Genomic DNA, 14,088 nt, shown 5'->3' on the forward strand with positions numbered 1-14,088 from the left:
AATCATTGTGCTAACCCTGCAAAGCAGATATTATTATCTCCATTTTTCAAATGAGGAAATTAAGACTCAAAGAGTTTAAGGAACCTTCCCAAGTTCCCCTAGCTGGCTTGCATTGGAGCAGAGGGGAGACGATGGTTAGTCCTGTTTGCAGGAGCAGGGGAAAGCTTCAGGGGTGGGGGGGGGGTGGAAATGTTGAGCAGGTCTTAAAACAGTACATGTTCACCAAGCCACAAATTTAAAAAAAAAAAAAAAGGAGGGGTTGTAGATGGGCCAGAGTGAGAAGGGTTGTAGAAGCTAGAACTTCCTGGAATTTGTTATAGAACAAAATAGGAAATATCTATACACCATACTGGGACAAGTGGACAAGGCTGCAGTCTTGAAGAAGCCCCTGAGACTCCACTGCCCCAAGCCTGTCTTATAACCCCAAAATACTTGCACTTCCTACATCCCACTGTGTGACACAGCGCTTGGGCTGTGAAGGTCTGAGGTAAGCAGCAGGGAGTCATTGAAGGATTTTAAGTTCAGAATGGCACAGTGGGGACTGGGTTGGAGAGGAAGGAAGTCAGAGGCAAGGCATCCAGTTAAGACTGTAATAGGAGGGTAAGCTGTAAGCTCTAGACTAGGAGGGCCCAAACCAGTAGTTGCCCTGAGAACGGATCACAGACCATGGGCTTGAGAATGATTGAGGAGGGCAGCACCAGACAGCCTCCAGTGATCGATGGAATATGGTGGGAGTGATGGCTTAGTTGAGGATAACTCCAAGATTTCTAGGTTGAAAAGGGACTTAGAATTCAAGACTGAAATGTCACTTCCCATGAGTAAAATTCCGGTTCCAAATTTAAAAGGATATAACGTCAATACTTTACAAAGCAGTGCAGACATCTCACATTTCTCTGTATCAATCAATGAGTGAATATGCAAACGGGAAATACAAACATAGACATGCACACAGGCACTAGTGTGCGCACGCACACACACACTCACACACACACACACACACACAACCCTCCAAAGGGAAGTCTGCATTCAGAAAGTTAGTACATGAGCTGCATCCGTGGAGATACTCTGATTTCTGACACTCCTCGGTAAGCTGGAATTCTGCTATTCCTATTCCTGTCACCTCTTGCCCAAGACTTCCAAGTCCTACAGAACAAAACCCTGAAATGTTTCTGATGGAGACATGAGTGTTAGAACTGTTTTCTCAAATCGATATTCTATTTCTCCTTTATTGTTTCTTCCTCCGGGGGGGAAAAATGTGGTAAAAACTGGTCTTGTCATTGTGTTTCGTTGAAGACACAGAAAAGAGATAGAAACATTTAAATACCACAAAACTCCCTTTTATAGAGCAACTAAACACCCACAACCCAGCCCAACTGGCAGGAACGTAATCAATTTGGAATGGTAAGCCACGTGCCAATCCCTGTTTGGCTATCAAGCAAATGACAACAAGGAAGCTTCTGTTCCAGGTGACAGCTGAAACAATGGACCAGAGAGAGTGAAAACCTCAGTTAGCCATACTCTCTCTCCTACAGATATCAGTCATTTTTCTGAATAGCCAGCATTTCCAGGAGTTAAGGATTTATTTTCTCTTTTAAGAACCACTACTTTTTTTTTTTTTAATGGAACACTGTGGCTAAAACTCCTTCTGAAATATATGCCAGCCTTTTCTATATTCTTATACAAATTATACAAAACAAAATGTGATCGTGGTGATGCGAGGCTATCCTTTTAAGTTCCAACTATTATTTTGGGCTAAAAGACTCAGGACTATTTGAGATGTGGGAAGTTTGCCCAACATTAAATGGCATCTTTTTTTTTTTTTTTTTTTTTTTAGTCCTTTGATCTGTTTTTATAGTTGTTTCTGTCTGTTCCTTTGTTGTCAGGCTTTGGCTATACATTCAAGCTATTTGTACTCTTGAATCTCAAGCCTCCTTGCTTCCTTTTAGAAAACGCACTACTTTTATCTGCTGAGAGCCCAAAAAACAATACCCAAGTATGTTACCAAGATTGTATGTACAGTAAGAGTAAGCAGACTCCATAAAGGACAAGGGCTTACTTATGCCTCAACCACGTGGTAGGTCCTTCAGTGCCTAAAAGACTGTAGAGTATAATGGCCGGGGGACGTAGGGTGCCAGGAAGAGACAGGATTTGACTTCAGCAAAACCTGACTTTGACCTTCAGTAATTCACATTCACTTGCTGTTTCTCAGACTCATATTCCTTCCTGGCACAAATAGAAATAATAATATCTCTCTACTTCACTCAGATTACTGTGGGGATTAAATGAGATAATGCATGCAAAGTTCCCAGGCCTACCATATTATTAGCCTCAATCAATTAAGGCTACTACTATTATTACGGATTTTGTGACATGCATTGTGACTGCTCAGACTGCTCAAATGTATTCTTCCTTATCTCCCTGCACTGCCTCTAACCTAGAAATTAGAGTTTTATGGGTGTTAAGACCCAGCAGAATTCCAACCATGGTTAAAGATGAAAGCATGCTTGTCATTGGGGGAAATGCTCAAGCCCTTCACACTGTTCAGATCCAGCCAGGGTCAAATGCGTCAAACCAAGCTGTCCAGCCAGGAGTTTAATCACAAGTCAGAGTAAGGTCATCCAGCAGAGACTGGGAACAGAGGATGGAGACACAGCAAGCAGAAAGGATACAAGGGAAGCCACACGGCAGAGGCAATCCTCACACAAAGACCTCTCCTTTATTTGGGGACAGGTTAGCTTCTGAGATAGTTTTTATTATGTGTCACTAGTTGGTCACAGGACATCTATCACTAAGTCATCACTGGGACTGAGACCAAGGTGGCGGTCCTGGAGGAGCCTGATAATGCAAGACAGGGAGACCCAGGATTCGGAAGCCATGGGGACAATACCAGATTGGGCAGGGTGCTCACTGGTGAGCGCCAGAATAGGGAGGCGAGGTTGACTAAGAGGTCCAGGGCTCCAATGCCCCAAATCCAGTGATATCACTTTCCAGAAAGAGAAAACTTTCTTTTTTTTTGACGTGCCTTCTTTCCAAGCTTGGCTCTGGCAAGCTTACTTGGGTTGAGTTTGTCTGAAATCTACGTAAGTTTGCCAAAAGAACCTATTTGTTGGGAAACCCTGTCTCTCCTAGTTCCCCTCTGACCATTTTTCAAGTGCAAAGAGATGTTTTTCTAAAGAGGTGGCCAGGTGGGTGTGCCCTTTGTGCTCGGATGTTGGCATTCAACACTATTTCATATCTAACTCAACACACTGGCATCCTTGGCCTCGTTTTTTTTTTTTTTTTTTTCCTTTTAATGACATCATTTTCCAGTGACATAGTGACCATAGTTTGTTTGGCCATTCTCCTTATTGTTGGGCATATAAACTTTTCTTAGTTTTGTTTGTTTGTTTTCTCTTCTATCATGAAAATCCTCACTGTGAATACCTTTGTACTTTTTCTTTGCTTTGGGGTTATTTCCTTAGGGAACCCACTAGGGTGTGGAATTGCCAGATGAAAGGGTATGAACAACAGTTCATACCTGATTCTTATTACACATCAAGCTTATGAACTTGCCTTTATAACTCCAAGCACTTTCAGAAAACTGTTTTGAATCTAATGTTGTGTGTTAGTGCTGTAGGCTGCAGAGAAATATTAAGTGAGTAAGTTTAAACACTGTTGAGCTAAAGAAATATTGATTAGAAAGGAGAAGGCAAGGCTGAGGTCTGAAGGAAGGAAGGAAGAAAGGAAGGAAGGAAGGAAGAAAGGAAGGAAGGTGGGTTGGAGGGAGGGAGGGAGCAGAGAGGGAAGGAGACGAGCAGATAGGCTGAAAACCCTTAGTTTGTAAAGATGAGTTCCTACTTTGTGGCCATGTGGTAGCTCTCAGCATGAGAGGTCATTTGGAAGTTGAGAGAGGAAATATTTTGTGTGGCCTTCTCGACCTTACTTTGCCCAGCGTGACCCTTATAGCCATGGATGCTTCCCTAAACCTTTCCCAATCACTAGGCCTGTATAGTTTGGGCTCTGCCCAGGATGGCATCACGGGAGCTAGGAAGAGCATAACTCCAGATGCACAGCAGACTGAGAACCTAGCTTCTGTTTTCACTTCCTTCATCTCCCCAAAGATCTTTACATTGCTATCCACTTTGTTTTTTCTCCTTCTAAACTCCCAATTTCCTGCCTTTCGAATTATTACCAACACGCTGGAGTCAGACCTGGGTTGGAACCCCGGCTCTACACGGTGTGACATATGCTGTGTGACCCTAGGCAGGTGATTTCACCTCTCTGAGCTTCATTTTCTTCATCTGGAAAATGACATTTAACCCAGTGCCTGATATCTAGCTTAGCGAATGGTTGCCTTATGTGATTATGGCTATTTTTGTGGCTTAAGCTATGCTTGAGCCAGCAACAGAGAGAATGGGATTGGAAAGAAAAGGTTTCTATGTCCTCATCTGTACAGTGGGAATAATATTATCCACCTGGGAGAGCTGTCATGAAGAACCATTACATGGTGTACATAAGGGGGCACCTGGGTGGCTCAGTGGGTTAAAGCCTCTGCTTTCGGCTCAGGTCATGATCTCAGGGTCCTGGGATCAAGCCCCACATCGGGCTCTCTGCTCAGCAGGGAGCCTGCTTTCCCCTCTCTCTCTGCCTCCCTCTCTGCCTCCTTGTGATCTCTGTCTGTCAAATAGATAGGAAAAAAAAAAAAAGAGTACGTGGTAGGTACTCTGTGCTCTTTTCCTCTCCCCTCCTCCCCACTCTCCCGTTCTCCTCCCCTCCCCTCCACTTCCCTTATCCTACCTCTCCTGTCCCCCCCCTTCTCTTCCTGTCTTCTGTTTAGATAATTGCACAGACCCACATGGCTGCCAAAGAATGTACTTAAATCGTTCCCTTTCTGCTCCTCTGGTGGGTGGACAGGCAAGATAAACTAGGAGTAGAGAAACCCGAGGTAGTGGTTTGGTCAGGTCATTTATAAGGGAAAGTGAGTAAACACATGCTAGTGGCTGAGACAGGGGAAAGCCATGGCTAGGAGGAAAAGCAGCCTGGACGGAGGCCTTTGACAAATCAACCTAGCCTTAAATCTGAGTCACTGCAGAAGGTCTGTCTACAAAACAGATTCAGAGCTGGTTACTTAGTGCTCCCGAAAGGAGAGGTGAGAGTCAGGGTAGGATTAAGTCATGGCCAAAAACAGTTAAGGAGATAGTCAAGGAATTGTGAATAATATGCCTAATTGTACCTGGGGTTTTATATTTCATTAAATCCTATTTTAACTGTGTGCCTTTCATAATATGAGCGGACGGTAACTACAGACAAGGTTATTATGCTTAACAATTTTAATGAGAGTTTTGTTATGTGTATGGGAGGGGAAATTGTGTAGAAAAGTGTGCAAGGTTCCATTGCTCTGTTAACTTTATGGCCGGTGTTACAACCAAGGCTCAGTTATTCAAGCTTAAACCCAGAATAAGCCAATGATAAGTAAGCAAAGCTGGGGGAAGGAGACTGGTGATTAAGGTGGTCTGAGCTTAGAAAGTAAGTGTCCCAAGTCAACAAGATGCCACTGGGAACACAAAAGCTCACAGCAGGAGGAGGACGTGGATGTGGACATCATGGGCATCATGGATCCGAGCATCCTTAACATGGGACTGCACTAGCATGGCCTCTGGGCTCAGATCCTATCTCCAAGATTCATCCCTGGGGACAGTCACAAAGTTCTCCGGGAGGTGGCGTGTGAATGTGAAAACAAATGGCAAAATTAAGTGGAAAACTGGGAAGGGGTATGGTGAAAACTCTCAGGCCAGTTGAAGGGAGATCCTCCTCTAGACCCTCTCAGTACCCTGTGCTTATCTCTGGCAAAGCATTTATCATGCTTTTAAAATGATCTATTTTTTTACCCATGTCGTCCACTAGGCTGTAAGCTGAGGCAGGGGCCAATGTGAACAGATGACACATTCCCAGTGCTAAAAAGACAGTGCCTGACATGCTCTGGGGACTCAATAAATATCTGTACACTTCCAGCCAATGACAACCCACTTAATTAAGAGCTTGTACTCTGGAGCCCAAATCCTTAGGTTTCAGTCTAGCCACCATCTGGACAAGGTACTTATTCAATCTTCACCTTGGTTTCGTCTATGTAGAAGAGCTGTACTGGTGGTACGTATCTCATAGGAATGCTGTGAGGATTATGTAAGTTAGCACACGTTCATGGAGCACAGCGGCTGACACATGGTGCTCAATCAATGTCAGCTATCGAATATTGTCATCGTCACTGTCCTCACCATCACCATCATCGCCACCACCATTACCACCATCGTTATCACCAACACCAGCATCATCATTGTCACCATCATCATCACCAACAGCACTACCATCATCACCACCATCATCATCACCAAAACCAACACCCATCATCATCACCAGCATCACCACCAGCATCACCATCACTATCATCATCATCATGATCTCCATCATCAGATCAACTTCCCAGTGAACAAGAGCAAGATGCTGGGCTCTGTACACCAATTTCTTCTCCAAGTTTAACTACATGGTCATTTTAGATCATGAGGCACTGAAACCCTGTGGTTCTTTCTGTAGTATGTTTTATCCACTCTACGTATGAGTCACAGAAACTTCTGAATCCCAAGCTAGCTTTGTCTGTCATCCAATGCATGTTTGGACCATCTTCCCAAAACCAACCAGAGCTGTGTGCTCAGGGCACTCAATATGTGTGTGTGTGTGTGTGTGTGTGTGTGTGTGTGTGTGTGTGATAATTAGTCTAAGTAAATATGACCAGAAAACTAAATCCTATGCAAATATACCTTGTAATACTTTCCAGAGGCAAATGGAAATATCTTTGCATTACTTACTGTTTGAGATGATCTCCACAAGAGCTTCTGTCCACCAGTGTATCTAGCAAAGAGTTAATGAAAAAATCTGATAATAAAATGATAAGCTCTGTGTACCACCTTTTCAATAGGACCCTCTGTCCTTATTGGATGGGAGAGCAAGACAATGTGAAATGAGAAGTTGAAGAAAATAACAGAAGTTGGAATGAGATGTCAGAGGAAGGCAACCATAAAATAACTGAAAATACAGGGGAAAGGTGTGAAGAACATGGACTACAATTACTCGAGTAAATGGTATTCACAGAATGCAACCATTTGTGTAAGAAAAGGGGACATATGGAGGCTAAACGCACATAAGTATATTCACGAAGTAGCACTAATAGATAATGCAACAAATTGATGGCCTTAGTTGCCTCTGGGGAGGAAAAATGGGTGGCTGGGGGAGGGGAATGGGCAGAGGGACTTGCTTACCAGATAGACTCTTTATCCTTTTGTCCTTTTAGAGCCATGTGAATACTGATTTAAAAGTGGACTTTTAAAAAGATATTTCCTAGAGTGAGCAGAGAAGGAACTGGAAGTTAGAATTTGGATTCTGGTTCTGCATTTTTCAGTACCAATCTGTATGATTTATAGCGAGCCTCTCTGCTCTCCCCTCTTCCCTCTCAGCTTCCTCCCTCGAGAGAGAAGGGGTTAAATTAGATTCAATATCCAGCTCCCAGCTTTCAGGATTTGCCAGTCCATGTGGAGCACTGGGTTTTAGCAGAGTTCCCTCCAGAGCATGAGCCTATCGGTCCGCTAGACTCTGGACCTGTCCTTCTAGCCTCTGATCCTTCTCTGGTGGTTGAGGGCCCTCTTCTCCTGTAGCTTAGTGCTGGTGAAGGCTGGGCAACTGAGAGTTTGAATTCCAGTAAAATGAGGGTGGCCAAAAGTGCAAGACATATAGATGATAGATAGATAGATAGATAGATAGATAGATAACTGGTGAGTCTAAGAAAGAGCCCAGGAAAAGAGAGAACTAGGAGAAGTTAAGTGTAATACAAGAAAGCCATGCATTGAGTGGAAAAAGCAGCGGGCATGCCAAAGCATGGGGAAAGGTAAAATGGACCAGCAACTCTAAAGCCAGCCCCGTGGTGGAGGGTGGGAGGGGTGGGAGGCAAAAGTGTGCAATGAACTAAGACCACCATGGAGAAGTCCTCCTTGCTCTTTTCACTAGTGCAGGAATCTCCATCATGACCACTGGGCATTTGCTCAGGTTCTGTGATATGGCAGCCAGGCCTATGATAGCCACCACAGAGGCCACCAGCAGCGTGAACTAAGGAGGTATCAGATAGGACCACTAGGTTTCAGGCAGAGGTTGGGAGAAGAGAAAGGGGAGAGGGGGAAAAAAAAAAGGAGAAGAAAAAAGGGGAAAGGAGAAGGAGGCAGAGTGACAGAGAGCCAAGGTCAGTAGAGATGGAAAAATAAAGGGAAAAACAGATTTGGGTACACAGGTAAACCCACAAAAGCCCACCTGCCCCCTAAGATCAGTGAACTCTAGTACTGAAGGTCATATTGACTCATTACCATGAGCAGCAGAGTCTAAGCAGGGCCACCAGGAACCCATCGTTAGGGACCCCTCTTTCCACCCACCACGTCCAGTACATCTCAGAGCTAAGAGGGCAAATAAGAACCCACAGCCATCAGAAAGACTAGGGCCAGGAAAGACCAAGTCCAGAGTAAAGGGCTTTGCAGGGCTCGGTGGTCACATTCTAAGGAGGTTGACCTGTAAGATACCACTTCAAGGGCAGCAAGTACAGGAGAAACCATTGTAGGATCTGGTCACATTTCTCCTGAGAAGAAAAGACTTACCTTGAAGAATTTGCTAGGTAGGCAGACTGGTGGAACTCCATTCAGCATCATTGTACTTCAATTCTGTAAAGTATTTTGAATGGTTCCCATGTGCAGAAAAGATCAAACTTAGTTGTGCAGGCCTCCGGAGATAAACTAGGGGAAATGGAAGAAATGAACAAAATGACAGATTCCAAGCCGATGAAAGGAAGAAGCTTCCAACGCTGCCAGATGTTCCAGAATAGAACTGGTTCCCGGTGGACTGTTCCTGAAGAGGTGTGTAGGAGGGATTCCTGTAGCAGGAGGGAGCAGGGCTGGGTGGCCCCTCAGTCGCTTTCCAATGCCAAGCAGTAGGGACTAGGGGCAAACAGGAACATCGGGGGCCTCCCAGGAAGCCTGATCAAGTCATCAAATGTCGGCCCCAAAAATTGGATCATAAAAACAGAAGATCACATTGGCTTAAATTGACCTCCCCCTCCCAACAAACTCATTTGATGCGAGGAAGAGCTTATGCTTAGCTGGGGTAGTCACATACCAGAAAGCGTGCTGGCCGGCCAGGAAGGAGGCTTTGCTATCACTGCACGCAGACATCACACAGAAGAAAAGGCCAGGGTGCCAGGTGTGGGGCAACAGATGTTTTAGAGATAAACAAGAAAAGGGCGATTTTCTTGAAAGCTTATTATTGGGAAAATCACAATGCTAAATTCCAATTTCTTGGTGGAGAGGTTATATGGGTCAGCTCAGGCACTGCCTCGCAAATCTGTTTTTCTGGCCAAGTGAGGCTGCCAGATCAGGAAAGCTAATTCTCATGTGCTATCATTCAGCACAGCGCTGAGGGCAGACGTGGTATGGGAAAGGGTTTGAGAGCACGGCGGCTGGAGCCACGGCCTGGGTTCAAGGGCTGTGAGGCTTAGGGTGAGTAGTTCAACCTCTCTGTGCTGAGGATTCCCCTTCTTCAAAGTACAGAAAATAATGGTATTTACTTCATATAGTTATTTTGAGCATTAAGTACTTAGAACACTTGTTCTTAGTGTAAATAACTTAGAACAGGCCCTAGTGCTTAGAAAGTCCTATATTTATTTTATTATATGTTTATTATCACTTATCTTTATACTTTTGCAAGAAGCATGGTGGAAAGAGAAAATCTTGGACTTCGGAATGAGTTAGAGCTGAGTTCAATTCCTGCTTTCTGAGCTCTTGGTTCACAAATGTAAAAAGAGGACCAAAAATTCCTCCCTTGCAGGGCTGGAGTGAGGAATTAAATACGTTTGCATGCCCAGTTGCATGACATACAGAAATATTCAAGAAATCCTAGTTCCTTTCCCCTCCTTCTGTCTCAGTGTGCTTCCTTGTCATGCTAGGCACTGCGCTAAGAGGTAGGGACACAACTGTGAATGAGATGTAGTCCCTGTCCTCAAAGGGTTCATGTCCAGAAGGAAAATCTGGATACACACCGTGACAAGGTACTACGGCAAGGGCCATGAGGGGTCCAGTTTCCTGGCAGGTGATGCTTAAGTTGGGGCTTTAAAAAAGAACATACTTTGCCGAACTGGTGGAAGGACTGGTCTGGGACATCATGGTGGGTAGGGAACTCACTACATACGTGTGCCACAGAGAGAGCCATCGATCCTTGTGGAGGGTCACTAGCCATCCCTGGGTCTACCTCTGGATTTCTGTGCCAAGACCCCAGGAGCCTCTGCAGGATACCCCTCCTCTCCCTGGGAAAGCAACCCATCTGGAGAATTATCAGGAAAACCAAAGGCACAGAAGACACTAAGGCAACCCAAATCAGCAGGTGTACATTTCAAGAGGGAAACTGCCAGAAAAGAAACAGCCTCCAGCAGCTGAACAGATCAGAAACATAGAATGCCCTAAAGGTTTCTGTAAGGCAGAGCTCCGTGCCAGCCCAGAGTTAGGACTCTGGAAGACGTTATATGCTTGCCCTGGCTGCTTCTTTCACAACTGCGCTGAGCTCAAAAGGTCATCCCACTTTATCTGGTATGTGCGTCACAGTGGCAACCCACGAGACCACTAGGACTAGGCTGGGAGCACCAGGGGATGAGCCTCTGGTAGAAGCCCCACAAAACTGGCAGATTCAGAGCCTTCCCCCCAAAGCCAGCAACAGACAGGTCCAAGGACCCCAAGGACCCGCTGTGCACCACTTACTGCCAGGAAGCTGCGGGAGCAGGATTCCAGCCCTGCCCTCCAGGCGGCTGGCCCAGAGAGATAAGGCCATGGGCTGCAGTAGAAAGAGCCAGGGCTTTGGGGATTGGGATGCTGAATCCCAATCCGCGACTTGCAGGCTGTATGACCTTGGGCATGTACTTGGCCTCTCTAGTCTCACCTGTGAAGTGGAGCTAGCAGTACACTATGAGTATGTTTCATCCAGCCTTCAAAATACACAAAAGTGGACTATTACAAAGGTTAAATAAAAATGTCCCAAAGTGCCCACGGGTTAGCGGGAGCCCCTAAGCCTGCCCAGGAGGGAAGGACGACATCATCAGCCCTCAAACTGTTGGATCCCAGGGGGAGAATGCAGAGATGAAGACTCCTGTCCTGGGAAGTCACAATCCTCCTTCCTGCCTTTCCAGGATTGCTGTGCTGGCTGCCCGCTCCAGGGCTGAGCGGCAGATCCTTCCAACCCAGTAGTGGGGGCACACAGCTGGGAAGCTCCTAAGAGTCAGAGGTCACCCCGCCCAGCACCTCAACACACATACTACATACCACACACCCAGACGCACACGCAAAACACACCAACCCACACACCACATCCAGGAACCCTACTCTGTATTGGCACATCGACACACCCATTCATACCCACCACCAAGTGCACACACACGCGCCCACACAGAACACACATACCAGCCCAGGCACCCTATCCTACACACATCACACCCCCTCGGGTAGCCACAGTCCGTCATCTGCAAATAAGCTCACATGCGCGAGATACACAGAAATACCCGTTCACACATACACATGCACAGCCTACCCACACTCAGGGCGTGACACCCTCACATACTTGTTCACAGGCCCACACTACACAGAGGATGACTCTCCGTAGGGCCCATTTCCCAGCCTGGAGTGTTCTCGCACTTATCTACATAGGGCCCCACAACCGGTTGTACCCCCACATTTCTCCCACAAGCCCGCACCCCCGGGGCACATCTGTGCAGCGCCTCCCCCACCCGGCAGCCGGCTCCAGCAAGAGGCTTCCCGCTCGGTGTGCAGCGGCCACAGTGGCCAGGAATTAAAATGCAGCGAGGAGGAGCCGGGCGCGTCAGCACCGCGTCTCCAGGAGCGCACAGCGCCCGCCGCCGCCGCCGCCCCGCCCGCCCGGAGCCGTGGGGCCAGCGAGCTGAGGAGCAGGTGCTCTAAGCCCAGCCGCGCCAGCGTCGCGCGGCCGCTGCCCAAGTTCGCCCGGGGCCCGAGGAGGGCCGGGCAACCGGGAGAGCAGCGCAGCCGGCCTCGCCGTCGCCGCCGCGGGCTTGGAGTCTTGAGAGAAGGACGCGCGGAGCAGCGAGTTCGGGTCACCCCGCCGAGAGAGGTGCAGCCGGGGCTCCGCAGTCCCCAGCTCCTGGCGCCGCCGGGGCAGGGAGAAGAACAGGCAGGGGTACAGCGAAGCCTGCCTTTTCTGGAGACTCGAGGCTCCCGGGAGAGTCGAGGGGAGAAGAGACACTTTCCTCTGGCCGGAAGCCCGGAAGGGGCCCAGCAGCGAGCAGCCTCCCGCAGGACGCCCCGAGAAGCCCCAAGCCCCAGGCGAGAGCGGGCGCGTCGTACGCAGGGCTCGGGCGCGGGACTTAGGGGAGCCTTCGAGGGTGTCGGCCAAGCGCAGCCCGCGGAGCAGTGAGCGATCTCGCAGGGAAGGGGACGAGTGCAGCGGCCGGCTGAGCGACCCCTCGCCCCGGTACACACCCACCCCACCCGCGGCGCCTGAGCCGCGGTGCGCCTCTGGGGGCGCTCGTTCCCTGGCGCCTTCTCTCCCGGGTCCCAGCACCGCTGGGCTACCGGCTGGGCTGGCGGGGCCCTTAGGGATGTCCAAAGCAGGCATGGTGGCCGAGTGGCTGCTCTCCCCGGACCAGCGTAAAAGCTGGGGTTAGGCGGAGCAGGGGGGACTCGGCGCAGGGTCCCCCGAGGTCCAAGACGAGGGGAGGCGGGCGCAGCGCCCGGGCACCGGAGAGGCGGCGCCCGGTGGGGCCCCTCTAGAGGTAGCGGCCGGGCCAGGCACTCTGCAGGAAGACTAGGGGCCGGGAGAGCCCGGGAGGCGCTCGGGAGAGGCCAGGGCCAGGGGCGGCGGGCCGAAGCAGCGCTCCGTCCCGGGCGGGCGCCCGCGGAGGCGGCGGCGGCGGCGGCGGCGCCGGGCGGGCATGCCGCGCCACCGGAGCTCCTTTCGGGCGCACGCTTCCCTGGCGCGGGCTGCGCGCGGCGGCTGCTGCTGCTGCTTCCACTGCTGCTGCGGACTCCCATGGCGGCTCCGCCCGGCCGGGGCTGCCGCCGCTGCCGCCAGCCGCGGGCTGAATGAATGAGCCGGAGCGGCGGAGCCCGGCTGCCCGCGGCCGCGCTCACCGGCCCGGGACGCTTCCGCATGGCCCGCGAGGAGCCGGCGCCGGCGGCGGTGGCGGCGGCCGGGCAGCCCGGGGGCGACCGGGGCGGCGTGCGCGAGCGGGCGCTGCAGGGGCCGGGGGTCGCCCGCAGGGGGCGGCCGTCGCTGAGCCGCGCTAAACTGCACGGGCTGCGGCACATGTGCGCCGGGCGCACGGCGGCGGGGGGCTCCTTCCAGCGGCGGGCGCTGTGGGTGCTGGCCTTCTGCACGTCCCTCGGCTTGCTGCTGTCCTGGTCCTCGAACCGCCTGCTCTACTGGCTCAGCTTCCCGTCGCACACGCGGGTGCACCGCGAGTGGAGTCGCCAGCTGCCCTTCCCCGCCGTCACCGTGTGCAACAACAACCCTCTGCGCTTCCCGCGCCTCTCCAAGGGGGACCTCTACTACGCCGGCCACTGGCTCGGGCTGCTGCTGCCCAACCGCACCGCACGCCCGCTCGTCAGCGAGCTGCTGCGGGGCGACGAGCCGCGCCGCCAGTGGTTCCGCAAGCTGGCCGACTTCCGCCTCTTCCTGCCGCCGCGCCACTTCGAGGGCATCAGCGCCGCCTTCATGGACCGCCTGGGCCACCAGCTCGAGGACATGCTGCTCTCCTGCAAGTACCGCGGCGAGCTCTGCGGCCCGCACAACTTCTCCTCCGTGAGTTGCCCTCCGCGCGACCCCGCTCCCCGGGCTTCCCCGCGCGCTCCAGAGTCTGTAGGCCCTCCCTGCCCTCCTCCCCCAGGGTAGGACACCAGGCCGTTGGCGGTGAGGTGACATCATTCCAGGATGCCAAGGCGGAACCCACTCTTGGGTCCCCTGAGCCTTGTCCTCCAGGTCGTGGGAAGTTGGACACAACTGTAGGGGGAG

General features: G+C 50.4%; 1 protein-coding gene across 2 annotated transcripts in view; it reads left to right on the top strand.

Annotated features, from left to right (window-relative positions):
- The window catches only part of ASIC2 (acid sensing ion channel subunit 2), a 1,015,092-nt gene that overhangs the window by 741,844 nt on the left and 259,160 nt on the right, over window positions 1-14,088 (top strand). The window contains exon 1 of one of the 2 annotated variants that reach the window (XM_047708910.1): window positions 13,165-13,878. The exons of the other annotated variant lie outside the window; for it this stretch is intronic. Coding sequence (XP_047564866.1) covers window positions 13,165-13,878 — 714 coding nt within the window. Of the gene's footprint in view, window positions 1-13,164; window positions 13,879-14,088 lie in introns of those variants that run through there. 2 annotated transcript variants of the gene reach the window in all.

The sequence above is a fragment of the Lutra lutra genome, chromosome 16 (assembly GCF_902655055.1).
Source record: "Lutra lutra chromosome 16, mLutLut1.2, whole genome shotgun sequence".
Lineage (NCBI taxonomy): Eukaryota > Metazoa > Chordata > Mammalia > Carnivora > Mustelidae > Lutra > Lutra lutra.